The sequence below is a fragment of the Elgaria multicarinata genome, chromosome 3 (genome assembly GCF_023053635.1).
Source record: "Elgaria multicarinata webbii isolate HBS135686 ecotype San Diego chromosome 3, rElgMul1.1.pri, whole genome shotgun sequence".
In the NCBI taxonomy this organism is placed as follows: domain Eukaryota; kingdom Metazoa; phylum Chordata; class Lepidosauria; order Squamata; family Anguidae; genus Elgaria; species Elgaria multicarinata.
The window spans coordinates 143,526,854-143,547,662 of NC_086173.1; the positions used below are offsets into that span (position 1 = coordinate 143,526,854).

At 42.4% G+C, this 20,809-nt stretch overlaps 1 protein-coding gene across 1 annotated transcript in view; it reads left to right on the forward strand.

Moving 5' to 3' along the window:
- Positions 1 to 20,809, forward strand: part of IHO1 (interactor of HORMAD1 1) — a 58,927-nt gene that overhangs the window by 16,520 nt on the left and 21,598 nt on the right. Inside the window, exons 5-7 of the mRNA XM_063121627.1 lie at positions 5,920 to 5,986; positions 12,318 to 12,421; positions 12,888 to 13,164. Coding sequence (XP_062977697.1) covers positions 5,920 to 5,986; positions 12,318 to 12,421; positions 12,888 to 13,164 — 448 coding nt within the window. The remainder of the gene's footprint in view (positions 1 to 5,919; positions 5,987 to 12,317; positions 12,422 to 12,887; positions 13,165 to 20,809) is intronic.

Consider the following 20,809-nt stretch of genomic DNA (forward strand, 5'->3'; position numbering starts at 1 on the left):
GTAGCAAAGCTATTGTATTGCAGCAAGGCTTGCTCCACCCACTTCACTTGGGTAAGCATGGTGACACCACCTGAAATGGCTGATGCTAATACAGTGGCAGGGAAATATGCCAGTACTTTCGCAGGAAAGGTTCTGGGTGGGGGAACAAAACAGTGTCTCTCTGTGGGGTTTTCAGCAACCTTAATTATATGCAATGATGGCAGTTCTGTGTGTTTGAATACAAAACTGCTCCAATCTCAAAGGAGGAGGTGTGGGGCCTAATTTTAAGAGCAAAAGTGATTGGTGGGTCTGGGTAAAGAATTTTGCCCCTGCCTTTGGACACAGTACTTTGTAGAAGACCTCTGTGAAGGCCAAATTAGGGAGTTGATAGATCTCCTTGAAGTGAGAACTGCCCTAAAAGAGCAGGTGTGGGCTGGGTGGGGGAGACATTTAGCTTGCATCTAAAAACCAAACAATGCTTCTGGCAGCCTTCTTCAGTTTTGGAGGATAACAGTGCTCAGTTTGGAGGTAGGGAAATACATGGTTATTAGGGACAGTTCAGAGAGGGACATAAGGAAACTTAAGTCTTCTATCGAGTGAATCCCATGCATTTTCTAACTTCCCTGAGATCTAGTGGGCTAGAGCCTGTTTCAGTGAAATCTGGAATGTAGTTGAACTAACTATGAAAAAATTGGAATGAAATAGGAGTATGACATTGGAGAAAGAAATTGTGTTTGAATTGAATTATAATGAAAAATTATCTAGAGAAACGTGGATCTAATTATTTCAGTGTAGTTTTAGTGTATGTGTGTTAAATATCTTAGTGAAAGCAGCATTTTTCCTTACCTTGCTCAACCAACAACAATTGATCACTATTTCCATTTTTCATAATGGGAAAGTGATGCAATTAGCTAATGATTTGTCCAAGGCAGCCCAGGTTGGGATTAGAATTCCTTTGTTTTACCCAACTCTAGAAATCTAGTAATTGGATTACTGACCTATGAAGTGTTGTAAATTTGCTTTGGACTTGTGCAATTACTTTTTAAAACATAGAAGTTTAGTATTCTGTTTTATTTTTGTTTTTTAACTGCCTGCCACTCATTAAAAGCCAGCTATCTTAGCCTTTGTGGCAAATGTAGCTACATTACTATCAGGTAATATGAAATATAGGTTCTCTTATTGAAGGGCTCCACAGGAGCATTTTCTAATTCAAATATAGTATTATTATTATTTATTTATATAGCACCATCAGTGTACATGGTGCTGTACAGAGTAAAACAATAAATAGCAGGACCGTGCCGCATAGGCTTACATTCTAATAAAATCATAATAAAGCAATAAGGAGGATAAGAGAATGCACCAAACAGGCAGTATAAAAGTCAGAACAATTCAAGTTTTAAAAGCTTTAGGAAAAAGAAAAGTTTTTAGCTGAGCTTTAAAAGCTGCGATTGAACTTGTAGTTCTCAAATGTTCTGGAAGAGCGTTCCAGGTGTAAGGGGCAGCCGAAGAAAATGGACGAAGCCGAGCAAGGGAAGTAGAGACCCTTGGGCAGGTGAAAAACATGGCATCAGAGGAGCGAAGAGCACGAGCGGGGCAATAGTGTGAGATGAGAGAGGAGAGATAGGAAGGAGCTAGACAGTGAAAAGCTTTGTAGGTCAACAGGAGAAGTTTATATTGGATTCTGAAGTGAATTGGAAGCCAATGAAGAGATTTCAGAAGTGGAGTAACATGGTCAGAGCGGCGAGCCAAGAAGATGATCTTAACAGCAGAGTGGTGAACAGAAACCAATGGACTGATGTGAGAAGAAGGAAGGCCAGTGAGAAGAAGGTTGCAGTAGTCCAACCGAGAAATAACCAATGCATGAACAAGAGTCTTGGCAGAAGAGACAGACAGAAATGATCGAATCCTGGCAATATTATACAGGAAAAAACGACAGGATTTAGCTACTGCATCAATATGAGGAATAAAGGAGAGCGAGGAATCAAATATAAAGCCAAGACTACGAGCTTCCTTGACTGGAGTAAGTGTAACATTATTGACAGTAAGAGAGAATGAGAGATGAGGAGAAGGTTTAGGAGGAAAAACAAGCAATTCAGTCTTTGCTATATTAAGTTTCAAACGACGATGAAGCAACCAAGCTGAGATATCTGAAAGACATGCCAAGATACGATCGTGAACATCAGGAGAAAGTTCCGGAGATGAAAGTTATAATTGTGTATCATCGGCATACAGATGATATTGGAGGCCATGAGATTGAATAAGATTACCCACGGGCAACATGTATAAAGAAAACAACAACGGGCCAAGCACCGAGCCTTGCGGAACCCCTACTGAAAGGGGAAGGGGAAAAGAAGAAGACGAGCTGCCGTTAGCCAACACGCTGAAAGAGCGACCCGCTAGATAGGAGGCAAACCAGTTATAGACAGAGCCACAAAATCCGAGGTAAACAGTGCCAGATATAATGAGGCAGAGCTCCAAAAATGTCATTCCTTGTTCTGTATTGGGCTTTGAAGTGAGACATCCAAGAGAAGTAGATTGACTTATTTTGAACATAATAAAGTGCACATGGAATTCTACAGTTGAAAACACAGAGGAGCCTGTTTTTTTGTTTTGACAACCCCTGTTTGCCACCCTTCTTTCTTGTATAGTGACATTTTATTTATTTATTTAAGACATTATTTACCAAACTTCATTCAATAGACTCCAGGGTGGTGATATATTACACAAAACTAAAATGTGTGATTAAAATATAACAATAATGATAAAATGAAGCAGCAATTAAAATATACATCAAGCTAAGACATTGCTGTGAGGATAAAATGGAGAGGAGGAAGACTATGTAAGCCACCTTGGGTTCTTTGCAAGAAGAAAAAAGGCAGGATATAAATAATAATAATAATAATAATAATAATAATAATAATAATAATGCATAGGGAGCAATATCTTCACCTGGGACCAAAAAGACTATAATGTAGGTGCCAGGAACACCTTGTTAAGAAGGACTGGGGTTTACTGTTGAAAAAGACTTCTTCTTTGTACATCTGATAGGGAAATTACTTGGAAAGCTTCAGTAGATGATCTCAAAACATGGGAAAGTTGGTACTCCTTCAGGTATTTCAGTCTCACTGGCCTAATCTACACCAAGCAGGATATTGCACTATGAAAGTGGTACCATATGTGTCAGTGGGCCCCAACAGTTGTCATTGTACTTCAATACTGCTATAAAGCAGTAGTGTGGCTCCTACCTTTTATATACCGCTTTCATAGTGCAATATCCTGCTTGGTGTAGATTAGGCTTCTCTCTCTATCTCTATCTCTCCCCCTCCCCTCTCTCTGATATTTATAAATGCTATCATTTGAAATTATAATACAACAATAAAAGACAATAAAGCATAAAACAGACCAATCAACTTAAAATGCCTGCACAAGCAAAAAAGTTTCAACCTGGCATTAAATAAATAGCCAGTCACACCTCCAAGTTACCTCCAAAGTAATCCAGCAAAGTAATCCATCTAGGAGATCATCATCACTAGGCTCTCCCTGTCCAAGAATAGTTGCAATTGGCAAACCATCCAAAGCACTTAAAAGCCACTTTGTGCCTCTAGTAACAAAGCTAGTTCTAGGAGCACCTTCAAATTGTAAACCTCCTCTTTTAGGGGGAGTGCAGCACCATCCAGAACAGGTTGAAAAATGATTCTCTGGACCTTGGAACCATCTACCCACAATACTTTTGTCTTATCAGAATTCATTTTCAGTTTATTGGCTCACATCCTGTCCCTTACTGAATCCAGGCACCAGTTTAGCATCAGATGATAAAGAGAAACATAACTGAGTCCCTGAGCTCAGCTCACTTCACAACTAGAACCTTGCTGTGTTGGAGGAGGAAGACAAGTAATTATGTCTCAACTTCAGGTTCTCAAGTATAAAATGGGACTAATAATGAGGTCAGATTAATGAAGGCCATGGTACTAGGCAATCAGAACTCTGAGTGCAATCAGGACTTTCTGCCAGCTATATTTGCTCCAGCTACTAGGTCTTGCAACTGCAGGACTTTGTTGTTCTCTAGATCATAGACAACATCTTTAACAGAGCAATAGTATTCATGTTTACTCAGAAGTAAATCCCACTGAGTTCAGTGAGGCTTACTCCTAAGTAATTGCAACCTAAAGTACTTTGGACATTAAAATGGGCTTTTAAAATAGTGATTCACCACAAAGGGCCTAACTCCCTCCACACAGCCATCTGGAACCCTTCCCACATTTCCCTCATACCTATCTTTTTCAGTAATTATCCTGGACAAAATCCCAGACTTCGTTTAAGCTCTCCAAGTTCTATGGCACCAAATCTGGAAAAGAACACTTGGCATTTACCATAACAAGTCACACTGCAGCAGAACGTTGCATGTATGAAATAAATGAATCAGCCACTTTCAGCATATTGCTTCCTCCATCTGCATTGATTCATAGAACTGACTGCTAATAAACACTGCTGTTTGACTAGGTTCACAGTGATGGTTAATTATCTTCCCACCATCTAAATAACTGTGGTGGAAATTTGGAAAGAAATCAGTTAAATGTGTTGCTTTTGAAATCCAAATACCTCGCCTCCTGCATCTGGTCCAAAAGATGAGCAAGTTTTCCTCCAACTGACAGGCATTTTAAAGACTGCAGCTGTCAGTTTAAGACTCTGGGAGAAAATTGTATGTATTACATTTATTGGTAGAGAGGGATGCAGCAGGAAATGGGCCAGTGTATCAGACTTCCTAGTGTGTCAGATGGGCAATGCCCGCATCCCTGCTATGAATACAGCTCCTCTGCTTGAAGAAGGCAATGCTTCAGCTAATTTTGAGCTCAATATTTAGAGTTGCATTAAAAAAATACGGAAAAGAAAGCTGTGAAACTCATCGCCAAGTAGACCCTTTTCCTTTTGGCCTATGAAGCTGCCAGTGCAGTTCTTCAACTAGTGAATAATTTCATTGAGGGGTGCTATTGATTTAGCACAGTGGGATCCAAAAATAGATAATAGTATAATAATGGCTTTAGAATACATCTACACTCTTCGCACTGCTGGGCACAGCTGTCCTTTCACTGGCAGAGGTCAAGGCGAAACTTTCCATGTGAGTGGTTTATTCCATCATCATTCATTATAGTTGTCTTGTCCTGTCATGTGACGCAGCTTGTCCCTTCTGGCCATAGTCATCTTGGACAGCCTTAAGCCTTTTGCTGCTCTAGGTGAAACATTAAAACTGCACTCCTACTCTCAGGATTTTGGAGCTTCCCAGCTGAGTGCCCCCACCCCATTCATCACAATTGCCTTTTATTATCTACCATTTCCACAGCTAGCTGCCCCCACCCCCACAGAGTCCAAAAGCACCCCCTCCTCCTTTGCATCTTTATATATTTAAGAATTAATATGAGTGAAAATATTTTCAGAGCAGCTTTTCTTACAAATAGAACAATGAAATACAGATTAAAGTAGCAATGATGTTTGTTTGTTTTAAAATCCACAGATAAAAGCAGCATAAAACAGCACAAATAAAACAGAGAACTAAAAGACTGGGAAAGAAAACTTATCTTCACCTTTGCTTCCAGGTCATGGAGTCATAGAACAGAGTAACAGAATCATAGAATTGCAAGGGGCCAATAGGCCATCCAATTCAACTCTGTGCTCAGTGCAGGAATCCAATTTAAGGCATCTGGGGGACAAAGCAGCTCTGAATCCAATGGCATCAGACCTGGTTATGGGCCAGAGACAGCTTTGGTCACCTTGGTGGATGACCTGCGCTGGGAACTGGACAGGGGGAGTGTGTCCCTGTTGGTTCTGCTGGACCTCTTAGCGGAGTTTGATACCATCGATCATGGTATCCTTCTTTGTTGCCTTGCTGGGATGGGACTTGGAGGCACTGTTTTACAGTGGCTCCACTCCTTCTTGGATGGGCAGACCCAGAAGGTGGTGCTGGGGGACTCCTGTTCTACTCCTTGGCCGCTGGCCTGTGGTGTCTCTCATGGTTCGGTTTCATCCCCCATGCTATTTAACATATACATGAAACTGTTGGGAGAGGTTATCCAGAGTTTTGGGGTGCTGTGCCAGCAGTATGCTGATGACACCCAACTCTATTACTCCTTTCCACCCAATTCCCAGGAGGCTGTTTCTCTGCTAAACCGGTGTCTGTCGGCAGTAACGGACTGGATGAGGGCAAACAAATTGAAGTTTAATCCAGACAAAACAGAGGAGGTCCTGGTCAGTTGAAAGGCAGATCTGGGAATAGGGATTCAGCTTGTGCTGGATGGGGTTACGCTTCCCCTGAAGACACAGGTCCGTAGCTTGGGTGTACTTCTGGATTCAGCCCTGAGCCTTTATGCCTGGGGTGGCCAAGAGTGCATTTGCACAGTTAAAGCTAGTGCACCAGCTATGCCCCATTTCAGGGGTGGCCAAGAGTGCATTTGCACAGTTAAAGCTAGTGCACCAGCTATGCCCATTCCTAGAGATGTCGGATCTGGCCACGGTAACAGATGCCTTAGTTACATCCTGATTGGATTACTATAACACGTTCTACGTGGGGCTGCTTTTAAAGAGTGTTTGGAAACTTCAGCTGGTTCAAAGAGCTGCAGCCAGATTGCTGACCGGGACTGGTTACAGGGAGCATACAACTCCCCTGTTAAAACAGCTCCACTGGTTTCCAGGCACAATTCAAAGTGCTGGTTATGACCTATAAAGCCCTATATGGCTCGGGTCCTGGGGGGGATCTACACTACTGCTTTTAAAGCGCTTTGAAAACGTTTTGAAACCTGTATATGCAGTGTGTCCTGGGCCCCAACAGTTGTCAAAACTGTTATAAAGCGCTTTAAAGCAGTAGTGTAGATCCCCCCAGGTTATCTGAAAGATCATAATAATAATACAAAGCCAGCTCCTCCCAACCTGCCCTTGGAATACCCTGCTTTGGGATTTTCTGCCTGCTTTGCTGGCGGGACTACCAACAACTGCAGGTTTCCCCCTGGGTACAGTGGGGCTTCTGCTACAGTAGAGCCATCAGCAGAGAGGCATCTACATGTCATCCTAACACCTTCCAGCTATCAACATTGGGGTGGTAGTGTTAGGATTGCATTGTTATTTTCCAAAGATTTCTAGTTCTGAATTTTGGGGGTTAACCCAAATAATTGTTCAGTGAGAAGTTTTGAAAATATGGTGAACTACTTTTATTTGTGAGAATACATTATGGAGAATTGGTGATTGGCAAACTCCCATTGGTGTGATTCAGAATTGGCTTAGTGTTTACTAGCTTTCTTGGCAAGTGGCTAATAAACTAACACACACACACACACACACACACACACCTCTTTCCCAAGAGTTCCCTCCTGGCTTGTAACTTTGGCACATGGGTGCTTATAGTCCCATTGCATATGTATAACTTCTGTCTGTGTGGATTCTATGGGACTTAGCTGGAATAAAACTTGAAAAGATTTGGATTGAACAAAAGTTCATTAGTTAGAACAATACAGCACTTGCCCACATAGAGCTGAATGTATAAGTACTCTATTTAAGACAACGATAACAATGCAACGATAGTCCTTCTTAGTCCAAAGAGAAATATAAGGGTTTTGCTTGCAAAATTTTGTAGTCACCAAAGCCCTTCAGGTTCAGCAAGGTGCTGGACACTTCAGAGTTACTCTTCCTCAGACAACTTCAGTCCCAAAGCAACAAGACAATGACAATGACAAATGTATAAATTATATCTTGAAGGAGGAAAAGGAAAGGAACTACTGTTATAGGGGGGTGGTTTGCTGTTGCCTTTCCTGGCCGTTATTACCTTTCCCTCAGCTAACTGGGTACTCATTTTACTGACCTCGGGAGGATGGAAGGCTGAGTCGATCTGAGCTGGCTGCCTGAGAACCAGCTTCCGCTGGGATGGAACTCAGGCTGTGGGGAGAGTTTCAGCTGCAGAAACTGCTGCTTTACCACTCTGCACCACACAAGGCTCTATCTTGAAGGAGACACCTGTGTAATAACAATGCAAAAATAAGAAATAATACCAGAGATACATTTTTAATATATATATTCAATTATACAAGGTGTGTAATTCAGTTATACAAAAATATTATTCAGTTCCCACCAGACCAAAGCTGATTACACATGCATCCTATATTATTGTGCTCCAGCCATGCTAAAGAGCAGCTTGGAATTATAACTTCACCCCACACCCTTTCAAAATAAACACACCCGGGAACAAGAGGGAAGGAGGGACAGTTACCATGTATAATGAGTGCATCCATGCAGAGGACTCCTAGTGCTACCAATCAGAAGGCATTGTACAGCAATTCAGTTTTTCTTTTTTTCCTTAATGGGTTTTCTAAAAAAAAAAAAAAGATGGAAGAAGCAGTGGAAAACATGGAAATGTTTCAAGTGGAAGATGTCATCTGGACTCCCCTTGAAATTTTGTAAAATAAGACATGGTAATGGCATGGCAACAAAACAAACCTCTTCTGAAAGCACTCAGAGTCTGCAAGAAACAATTGACCCAAATAGCTAGAAGATACTTGCTTACAGTTCAAAATGCCATTTGGTCAGATGATCTACTTCTGCAGTTCACAGCAATCAATGAGAGTTTCATTGAGAGTAAGGGGCTAACTTTAAAGAAGATTTGTGCATGTACTTACAAAGCAATTGGCTTTATAGTTTGTATTATTCCATAGCAATCAAGGGTAGTTTCATGGAGGTTAAAGGGCTTTCTTTAAAGAACGTTTGCATATGTGCATACAAAGCAGCCTGAGTCTAATTGTGGATATCTCATTTTACATTCCACACAAGAGAAGAACTTCTGGGGGAAATGGCTCTTTATTCATAATACACTTGAACATTGCCAGCAAAAAAAAAAAGCAAACATTGGCAACATCTCTATAGAGAACATACATCTGAATGGCACCCCCCCCACACACTAAAATTGTCACTGAAAACAGTATTCAATATGTAAAGGTGAATGCAGCTGGAGCATGGGCATTCTTTATCTCCAGATGATTTACAGATCACAGTTATTGGGTATTTTTTCCTGTTGCAAGCAACACTCTTGCGACTGAATGTGTGAATATTCTCACACTAGAGGCATTGAAGAGGCAGCTGGACACCCATCTGTCAGGGATGCTTTAAGGTGGATTCCTGCATTGAGCAGGGGGATGGCCTTATAGGCCCTTTCCAACTCTACTATTCTATGATTCCTGTCTGAAGAACGTTGTATCTACATACCACATTAGCAAGAAATAGTTTCCCCTTGATAGTTACTATTATAGCTGATGGGGTGGTGGAGTAACATGATAATAACCGGAAACTATTTATTCATTTTATTTATTTATTACATTTTATACCGCCCAATAACCGAAGCTCGCTGGGCGGTTCACAAAAATTAAAACCATGAAAAGCACAACAAACAAACAACAATCTAAAAACACAAATACAAAATACAATATAAAAAGCACAACCAGGATAAAACCACACAGCATAAATTGATATAGATTAAAATACGGAATTAAAACAGCAGAGTTTAAATTTAAGTTAAATTAGGTGTTAAAATACTGAGAAAATAAAAAGGTCTTCAGCTGGCGATGGAAGGAATACAGTGTAGGCACCAGGCGAACCTCTCTGGGGAGCTCATTCCACAGCTGGTAGTAAATAACTACTACTGCAACACACATAAAATTGCAAGTAATAACAGTTCTCAGTTCTCTCTCTCTGCAGACAGAGGCACAGAGCAGGTATTACTTTATGTCAGTGATGGCCAACATGTGGTCCTCCAGGCGTTGTTGGATTGCAACTCCCATAATCTGTCATGACTGGCTATGCTGGCTAGTTTGATGCCCCAACCCTGACATCATTAGGTCTTGTGCATAGCATCAGCTGGAGTTTTCCAATCAGTATTTTGGCCAGGGAGCCAGTTTCACTCATCCTTTGCTTTCTCCATGCAGGGGAGATGAAGGATGAGTGAAGTGCATTCAACCAGCTATTAGTGGACCTCCTGCAAGCACTGACCAAGTGCAGAGCTGCCTTTGCTTCTGGTTCTCCTTCCTTGTGCTGGGAACAAAAAGCAGGAGTTTTTGCAAGTGTTGGCTGAGTGTGTGGCATTCAGTGTGTCGCTCCCACTCCCAATTGGGGAATCCCTTCCATATCTCCAGTCTGTGATTGGATGTGGCTAGGGGGTGGGACATGGGGAGGAGAAAGGGTAGAGCCCATGGAGGGAACTCAAGCCTCTGCAGGCCAAACTGCGAACCTCTGTGGGCTGGAGATTCCCCATCTTATCCTAAAGGAAACAGAACTACAGTTTTAGATGCTATTCTGTGCATATATATAAAAAGGAAGCCTTTGCACTGCTGATGGATGACTTCCTAACAATAAACAGCAGGCAAGCTAATGGGTTGTTGTCCATCAGTGAAACTCTGTATGGAGATTTGATTACATAACTTCCATGAACAATATAATTCTAAAGGACTCCCAAGCTGCAGTGCTTTTTTCAAGTCATTTGAAAGCATCATCTGAAAAATTGACACAGTATCCATTGGGAGGTGTTGCCAGAACTACTGAGAATTACAGAAAATGTTCAAGATTCCCATTAAGACCCTAAGAATAATATATGAGCTTTGGCATTCAAATGCAGTAATCTGCGAAAGTGGACACGTTTTCTACATTTACAAGGCACACCAGGGGTGCCAATACCTCCAAGGCTTCTTAAACTAATACGCTCAAAATGGATTGTGTTGGCTATTAGTGGAGAATCTGTCACTCAGTATTCATTTTGAGGTGGAAAGGAAAGCAGCTCAATCATCTGCATTGTTTTTAGTCTGTAGCCTTGTGCAGTAAATTAGCTGTTAATAAGAGTAACTGCAGTGGATGAAAGGAAACTTTTTATTCTAGGAAACTTTTCTTAGATGTAGCTGCCAGATTTTTAATGAGACCTCCTTTTCGTCTAGTTTCTGAACAAGGTTGACTAGGGTCAAGTAATATGCTTGGCTGCAGTTGTGGCATCAACGATGAATCTAACTGCTTCGGCATTGAAAAACAACCATATAAGATCTACAAAACTAATAATGTGAATTGCTGGTCTTATAATAATGTAAAAGGCAACTTTAATCATATTTGTTGATACTGTACAAGAGCAATGACCTTTTGAGAAATGGTGGTAAATTCAATTCAATCGAGGAAATGACAAATTGTACAATGTTCATTAGTTTGCCAGCAGTATTATGTGAAATAAGCAGTGGCAAATTGAAAACAACAGATCATACTGAATTTGATAAGACCTAGTAGACTTTTGCAAAATACTACAAAGCATTTTGTAATTTGTGTGACTAAACACAAATGGTTAGGAAAACAACGAATGTATTAATAATGTAAAATGGATATTATATAAGTGTTTTCAAATGTACTCCCTTTTATGCAGATAAGTGTATACTCTTGCTTACATTCTCAAACATGGATTTGTTAAATCCAAAAAGGACCTTTAAACAGATCCACACATACACGCACAAGATTTGAGGGAAACACCACTTGGGACATGTATTGATTACAGACAAGAATTTTGAATGCCTGTTGATTTGGGGGGAATTAATTTGGTATAGCAACATCACTTTAAATACCCAAGCATAATAATAACCATGAACATGCAACCCTTCCCTGAGAACTGTCCTTTGCATGGGGAAATTAGCTACATTCTTGGCAAGGCTGGTTCTTGAACTCCAAAACAAGGCTGCAGACATGTGTGAAGAGCTCATTCTGCAGCAGAAGGGGTGGATTAGGATAATGGTATAAGGAAGTGGGGATTAGGTAATGTGGAGACCCTAATACTGAGAAAAGGAAAAGGAAATGAAGGCATCATCTGAAAAATGATGATTGTTGGCGAGTGTTGGGAGTGGAGTGAGCGGGTTGGAGGGAAAGCTAAGCCAATAGAATGGGGGTTGTGATCCAGGTACACCTAGGATTCACTCAATGTAGTTTACAGGGCTATGGCTAGAGGGTCTACTTGGAACTTGTGGAACTCACATACTCCAATATATATGTACCTCTGGTGGACCTTTCCCTATGAAAACTTCCAAACCAGTATAGGAGGGTGGCTGTGTCCTTTGAAAATCAGTGTCTGAAAGTATTCTTGGGTCTCTTTAGTTCCAACTCAAATAGCACTATGTGGGTTTTCCAGGCTTCTGTGTTGTTACATTCACTTCATAATCCGTGGTGACCTCATAGCTATGTCACCGAAATGTACTATTTCACCCCAATTTCATTGAGAAACCTTGAGTGACATTTTATTTTTATATACAGGTGACAGAATAAATGTGGTTTCTATTGATTTCTATGTCTAGTGCAAGAAACTTATCAGTCCCATTATGGATTGGTACTGAATGCTCTGAAAGACAGAAATGAAATGGAGCAGGCATTACTGGGAATGGAAAAACGACTGCAAGATGTAAGTGTGAAAATTGTTCTCCTTTATTTAGCTGAACTTTGCTCCTGCTTCTCTTTTTTCTCTATTCAGAAAATAGTGAGGCTAATTATCAGATTGCCTCTTCAGAGACACACTCTCATATTATGAAATAATAATCATAGATTGAGTAACCCAGCAAGCTCCATGTCTGAATAGGAATTTGAACCCAGATCTCCCCAGTTCTAGTCCCACACTCTATCCTCTACTCCACGCTGCAAAATAAACAGTTGTGCCATTTTCCTATATGTTGTACATGATGCATACACCCTCCACGTACACATGTATTTCCCCCTTTATAGGGAAAATATCGTGCGTGAGGTGTCCTTCAGCTTGAAAGAAAACTCAGTAGATTTTCACCTCCAGTCCAGTATAACATTTGAAAGCATTTCTCTCTAGGATTTAAATGCACGGAGCCTAATGATTCTGCTCTTCTGATCACTTTCCATAGAAAGACACAGAAATCTCAGGTCTGAACTCCAGTCTGCAATTACTAAAAGAGAGTCTGGATCAATTAACAGCTCAGCAGAATGAGCAACACCTGAAGCTCTGTGAACAGTTAGGGCACATGAAGCTCCCCAGTCTTTTGGCTGAATTGGAAACATTCATTTCTGCACCCAGAGTACCCATTCATTTAAAGGACAATGCTTCCCAGACTTCTCCAGACATGCTCTTGACCCAACTACCTTACAATCCCCACCTTAGTGTTTTAAATATTTCTCCTGGGAGTGAGGTCATTCCTACCATTTCTGCCACACAAGATAAAGAAAATGTCTACACTCAGCAGAGGAGCTGTATTCTAGCTAGAGATCATGATGCTGGCAATACTCTTTGCACCTGCTGCTCCAGAACAGCTGTCCCTGCAGGCAGCCATGAGGGATGCTGGTTACTTACTCAAGAACCATGTCAAGCCACACCAGTGAGGAAAGTGATCAAGAGAGACAACCGGGTGAAGGGACTTAATACTATTAGACATTCACAGCTGAACAGGACTCATGTAGACGGTATGCTCATACAAAAACATTCAGATGACCAGATAAATGGAAAACTGGCCACAGATAAGAAGATGAAAAGTAAAGGCAGAGGAAGCAAGATTAAAAAGAGAGAGCCAAAAATAGGTAGCCAGAGGAAAAAACATTCCTCTAGGAAAGAAGGAAATTCTTCAAGGTATACCAGTGTCAGTGTGACGCAAAACTTAATTGGAAAAGGGTGCTCTGAGTCAGATAAGTCACAACACTCTTATAGGGATACTAGAAATCCCCAGTCCCATGAAAACAAAGAATATGTACCAAATCTACAGCAGATAACTGGATTTAAAAAGATGGTAGATCTTTCCAGTACAAAAAATAATAATTGTTTCCAGGAGTGCTCTTCTCCAGAAATTTCCTTATCCCCAAACCAGATGAGATGGTTTTGGGATAATCACTCACCTGCCTGTGGTGCATCAGTGCAGCAGAAGACCACAACTCATTGCCTATTACTTCTTGACAGTGACTATTCTGATTAATGGTGTTCTGGACATGACAGATCTTTGCCAGTGTAAGAAAATGTGTCTTGCATGTAACACTCTTTGTAAAATGTTATAAAGACCTTTGTACTTTACAAATAGTAACATTCTCCTGTACTCAAAAGCATCATGATGCTTTCTGATAACCCTGAGCAAAATGATGAACTCCACATTCCTTTATAGGACCTGTTCAGATGTTGCTTACCAGAGAGAAATCTCAATCTGGGGAAATTTTGTATGTTCTTCCCTGTCTCCTCACCATGAGAGGTTACATTTGATATAGGCCGTGCAACATTTATTTCAACATGGTCTCTCCTTGAATCTGCTCTCCTTGAGGATCCATCCCTAGAAAGAATTACTGTTTTCTGCTACATGTTCAAATAAAAGAAATTCAGGTTAGATCATTAGGGGATGGGGGAGGCTTGTGTATGTGCTCAAGGCTCCTGTAGGGCTGATATTTCTCTTCCAGTGCATTATATCTGAAAAGGCTCTTTGATATCCCTCTTCTCCAAAGAATGCCATCCACAACAACAACAACAACCATACTTGCTATGTATGTTATGGGCAAAGAGGCTGGGGAGCATTGGCAGTGTGAGTTTGAGCACAGGAACATGTAATTGTTTTATTTATGATGTGTCTATTTGAAATGTGTTGATTAAGCATGCATAATAAAAGTCCTATATACTCTGGCTTCAGTTCTTGAAGGGGTAGCAACCAAGTTTGAGACATTCTTTTAATTGGTCCTGCTGATGACACTTATTCCACAGCTATGTAGGAGAGCACTACAGGGGAAGAAGCAGCTCCCATGTGGTTTGGTGGGTGTGTTATGAAGGAACCTTTGTGGAGTTATTTAGGAGAAAGCATGCATGAGTGCCCTGAGAACTCATTTCCATATTGCTTTTATCTCCCCGGTATCATGGGGAAAATTCTGCTTCTCTGCTCTGCTCCATTGGAGAACACACCAAGTAATTCCAGCAACTCCTTCCTCCTGTAGCAACCACAGGGAAACTCTGGCTTCCGTTAGGAAGATCTGCAGTGTGTGGTGTGTGTGTGTGTGTGTGTGTGTGTGTGTGTGTGTGTGTGTGTGTGTGTAGGGGGAGCACTGGCTCTTTCCGCCACTCCACTCTTGGTAACCCGATAGGCTCTAGCAGTGGCCTTCCTTTGAGCTGCTGGCGCTGTTGCACCATGTCCTGCTTTGTTGGTCCCTGGTCGACAGCTGGCTGGCCACTGTGTGAACAGAGTGCTGGACTAGATGGACCCTTTGATCCAGCATGGCTCTTCTTATGTTCTCATGGTGGGTGTGCTAGTGAGAGAAAGACCACTCCTTTCTGAGTTTCCCTTGGATTCAAAAGGAGTTGCAACTTACATCATGTGTTCACTCTGAAAGCCACTTCTTCCAAAACTGTGCCATTTTCTACATCTGGGACAGAAAAGGCATATCCATCAGGCAGACCTTTTTCTGCATCAGTGAGTTTGTTAGATGCAAAGCTACAATCTCATTCTGTACTAGCTCTTAACTCACCATTCCCCATCTAGAAGAAATTGAGATCACTTTTCCTGCATTTTTTAGAGCCCAGATGACCCATAGGTCAGAGATGTCTGAAATCTCTTGGAGAGATGCGAAATACAGATTTATCCATATCAGGATGATGATGATGATGATGATGATTTTCCAGCAAGGCAGGTTACAGGATTAGTCACATTGAGGTCTTCCCTACATCTAGGGCAGTCACGGATGAAGACAAGGGGATTACACGCTATGCTGGCACGAGCCTCAGCATATTTAGGCCAGGTGCAATAATCCCCCTTGAAACTAAAGTCCCCATTTATCACCAGGTCTTGCAGGGTTTTTTTCATAAACTTTTTCCTTTGGTCTGTACACCCGAGTTTTATTATCACTCTATGGACTGTTTCTATTACACAGCGTTAGACAGTGCTCTTGTAGGGGAACCTGAGGAGAATATATTCATAAGACAGACCTTACAAGCAGGCAATTTCAAAAAGGAAAATAAAATACAAAAATATTAATCTGGGTTTGTAGTGTTGCTTGTCGCAAGCCAACCCTACACAAGAAACAGTTACTAAGCTAAGAAGCAAATGCATGTCATGGTGGATCAAGTTTTCTCCTAGATTTAAGCAACTCCATAGAAAGAAAAGCCTCTTTTCAAAAGGGATGGTACAGTAGTAATGGTTCCTTGGGATTGAAGCATTGGCCCAATCAGAGCCCATGATAGGCTCTATGTTGCATGCTAATTTAGGATCAGCCAATGTTAACAGGATTCCCACAGTCAGGAATGTAATAAAAGCAATTTCCTCCTAAGCTAAAATTCAATTAATATGCTGATGGTGAATAAATAGAATTCTCTTCCCTACCCCAAGTTTTCCATATAAGATTAAAAGACTAGCCCAAAGAAGATGGTTAATGCTTCAAAGACACAGATGAGCCATTAAGATAAGTGGAGGGTAATTATTTAACTGAAGAAGTTCATTTACATTTGCAAACAGCTCTCAAAGTCCCCAAGCCAGTGGTAGATAACCCACACAGAAGGAAAACTGATAATTAAAACTCACATTTCCAAGGATTTGGGAGTCCCATTTATGTGATGCCTCTCAGCCAGCATTGATGACAGCCCGTGGAACAATTAAAATTTACAAATTTATATCCAAGAATAGCTTTTCCGTCCCAAGAGTATACTAACAAGACCTGTGGAGACGAAAATATGACTGACCAAAAGTAAGGTGAGCACAAGTGACGGCTGCGAGGAAGGTTCAGCGGTCAAGATTCAGTACCTTTGGCTCTGGGTTGATAGTGTCGTTATATAGTCTAGGTGGCACTAGACTAATGGCACAATTCTATGCATGTTTAGACAGAAAAAAAGTCTTACAATTCCCAGCTTTCCTCACCATAGCTGGCTGAGGAATGCTGGGAATTGTAGGACTTTTTTTGGACCTAAATATGCATAGAATTGCATCGTTAGTCACTAAGCAGTGGACTTAGTTGTACCAGTAGAAGTGCCTATGAGATAAGGTTGGCGTATGCTGCTGCTTAACTTAATTTATCTCAGTCCCCTGGAAGATAAAGCTGAGAAAATTATTGTTACTCATCTTGCCTCTGATATTTATAGGAGCAGGATCCCATCATTTTCTTTCCTTTTGTAATTCTGTAATGTTCATGCTTCGTTTGGCAAACATGACAGGCTGACATTTTCAATCAGTGCGTCAACATTCCCTGGGGAACCAACGCTCCTTGGAAAGTGACAGCAGCATAAATGACTAAGGAAGTCTGCAGGGTCCTGTGTGCATTGGATAATTCTGGTGTGAGAGCCATAATGTCCACATCTCTACTCACTCCCCATCCTGCCACAAGGATGCTGCAGATCAGAGTAAAGGTCCATTTAGTTCAGCTTCCTGGTTCCCACAATGGCCAACTACATTCCTCTGAAAAACCCACAAACAAGGCTGGAAAGACAATAGCTCTCTCCCACTGTTCTTCCCTGGGAAATATATCTAGAGGAATATGCATACTGCATCTGAATATGGAAGTTCCATTGGTTATGAAATATTTTGACAATTGCCTTTATTTCTTCCCCACACTCCTTTCCCATCTTCAGAATCAATGCACATGTTGCCCTCTTATAATGAGGGGATGCATGGGACCAGTCCCTGACTCATGGCACCTCTGATTTCCAAAAGAAGGTAGGAGGCTGCTATTTCTGGTGGCCATGGCAATCAACAGTGGCTAGGGACTGACACTAGCTCTGGTTTGCCCTTGTTGGGGGAAGTGAATGCCAGAAATGATCCCCACTGCAACCCACCCTGGCTTCTGGAAGAAGGCAATATTTGACACTGATCGAATTCAAAGCAGATGGTGGCAACGGGAGCGTGTTATTTCTTAGCATTCATCTCACCACCACCACCAGTGGGGGAATAAGGGGAAATCAGTGCTTGGCTTCCCCCACCCCAACCATCCCTGCCTGTCCTTGTTGCTAGAATAAAGCAGCTTACTACACTAATTAGTCCTTGCAATTTTAAATGACCATCTCTGCCCCCTTGCTCAGTTACCATAGAAAAACAGGAAGCTGCCTTATACTGAAACGGACTGTTTCTCCATCTAGCCCAGTATTGTCTATTCTGACTGGCAGCAGCTCTCCAGGATCTCAGGTAAAGGCCTTTCCAATCACCTTTCAACTGGAGATGCTGGGGATTAAACTGGGAACCTTCTGCATGCAAAGCAGGTGCTCTACCACTGAGCCATGGTCTCTCCCTCCTCCTTCCTCTCTTCCAGTGTCTCACAAATTATAGTGGCAGGAGATTGGCTCCACACATTCCTTCATTAGGAGAGTAACGTACATACCAGCCTATAGGAAATAGATGTGTCTGGTGGCATATTTTAAAAAAGCATTACATTTATGAATGCAAAGGAAGCTGCCTTATACGGAGTCAGACTACTGGTCCATCTAGCCCAGTACTGTTGACACTGACTGGCAGCAATAGCTCTCCAAGGTTTCAGGCAAGAATCCTTTTCTAGCCTTTCTGGAAAAGCTTGGGATCGAACCCGGGACCTTCTGCATGCAAAGCAGGTGTTTTACCACATATTTCCCTGTTTGCTCAGCCTCTCCTTACACCAGCCACCACCACCACTCACCTCCCTCCTGCCCACCACTGCCTCCTCCTCTACCCCTCTTCACTTCCCCTTCCTCATCCCTGGCAGCTGCCACACAGCGCACACACACACACAGCGCACACACACACACACACACACACACACACACACACACACACACACACACGACTATTGGGTGGGATAGCTAATACCCTGGAAGACAGAAACAAACTTCAAAGTGATCTTGATAGGCTGGAGTGCTGGGCTGAAAACAACAGAATGAAATTTAATAGGGATAAATGCCAAGTTCTACATTTAGGGAATAGAAACCAAATGCACAGTTACAAGATGGGGGACACTTGGCTCAGCAATACTACAAATGAGAAAGATCTTGGAATTGTTGTAGATCACAAGCTGAATATGAGCCAACAGTGCAATATGGCTGCAAGAAAGGCCAATGCTATTTTGGGCTGCATTAATAGAAGTATAGCTTCCAAATCACGTGAGGTACTGGTTCCTCTCTATTCGGCCCTGGTTAGGCCTCATCTAGAGTATTGCGTCCAGTTCTGGGCTCCACAATTCAAGAAGGACGCAGACAAGCTGGAGCGTGTTCAGAAGAGGGCAACGAGGATGATCAGAGGTCTAGAAACAAAGCCCTATGAAGAGAGACTGAAAGAACTGGGCATGTTTAGCCTGGAGAAGAGAAGATTGAGGGGAGACATGATAGCACTCTTCAAATACTTAAAAGGTTGTCACACAGAGGAGGGCCAGGATCTCTTCTCGATCCTCCCAGAGTGCAGGACACGGAATAACGGGCTCAAGTTAAAGGAAGCCAGATTCCGGCTGGACATCAGGAAAAACTTCCTGACTGTTAGAGCAGTGCGACGGTGGAATCAGCTACCTAGGGAGGTTGTGGGCTCTCCCACACTAGAGGCATTCAAGAGGCAGCTGGACAACCATCTGTCAGGGATGCTTTAGGGTGGATTCCTGCATTGAGCAGGGGGTTGGACTCATTGGCCTTGTAGGCCCCTTCCAACTCTGCTATTCTATGATTCTATGATTCTATGATCCCCCACTCTTCCGGTTGCCTCACTTGCTGTGAAGAGTCCTTCCTAGCAAGACATCCTGGGTAAAGGCGGCCCTGGATATTGTGTTGCTGCTGCACAGGCAATCTCCTAGGGCACCTCAGTGCCTCACTATGAGGAAGGACCCCTCACAGTAAGACATTTGTGCGGTTGCTGCAGGCAGACTCTCTGAAGAGCCTCGTTGGCTGCTTTTCTGCTATGGGATTTGTCATAGCATGGGAGTAGTTGGCAGGGCTACGCAGAGAGCCCATCCTGCCCCATGCCTACCTGTCAGGAATCCTCAGAGTTAAGCATTGTGTGGGCGGAGGTCCAAAGTGCTGGGTAGCCGGATGCCTCTCTTTGAGAGTTCCTTAGGGCAAAGCACTGGCCTGACAACTCCATTCATGCTCCTATTGACACCAGATCAGTGTGTGGCTGTGGCCCCTGGTGCTGGCTAGGAGGACCCAGAGTCCTGCTACCACCAGCTGCCACCCCCAGAATTTGGTGCTCAACGTGGTTGTCCTGTCCCCTGCCCCCTAGTGGCCCTGTCCATAAGTAAGGCTTTAATTTGTAGATAAACTCCAATATTGAGCAGAAATTCAGTACACACAAGCAACAGTGTAAATATAGGTAATATATCTATTCAAAAGATGGAGCTGAAATGTATGCCATGGCATTTTGGCATCCTTTGCTTGGGTATTTGTCTGGACACGTATTTATCAACTATTATGAAATCACAGACATCATATACATAGCCTCTACGCTAGGCTTCAGTATCACAATGTAGAAAACCATTTTGATACTTTCCCACGGCTCTAAAACACCTGTTACCATGTGTTTCCCCCTTCCCTTGCTTACCTATGTAGGGTGCTCTGCCTCCAGATGTTGGAGTGGAATGGGGTTGGAAGTTTTGTGTCTGAAGTCCCAAGGTGAGGTACTTGTCAGGGTTCAAGCAATGTGCTCAGGTTCTCCCGTATGCTGTGTTTGTGCTCAGTGCTTGCTTTGTGTGCAAAGTGCCCTTTCTCCCAAGTGCCTTGTGTCCTGATGGCAAGAGAGTTCTAGAGATCAATCTGAGTTATGGGCTTCCTGTGTGAAGTTTTAATACTGCTGGTGGTTTACTTGCACCAGATCTGGGGCCAGTGTACAGTTGCGCCATCAATAGGGGCACAGCCACAGAATGAAGGGATATCAGATACGGC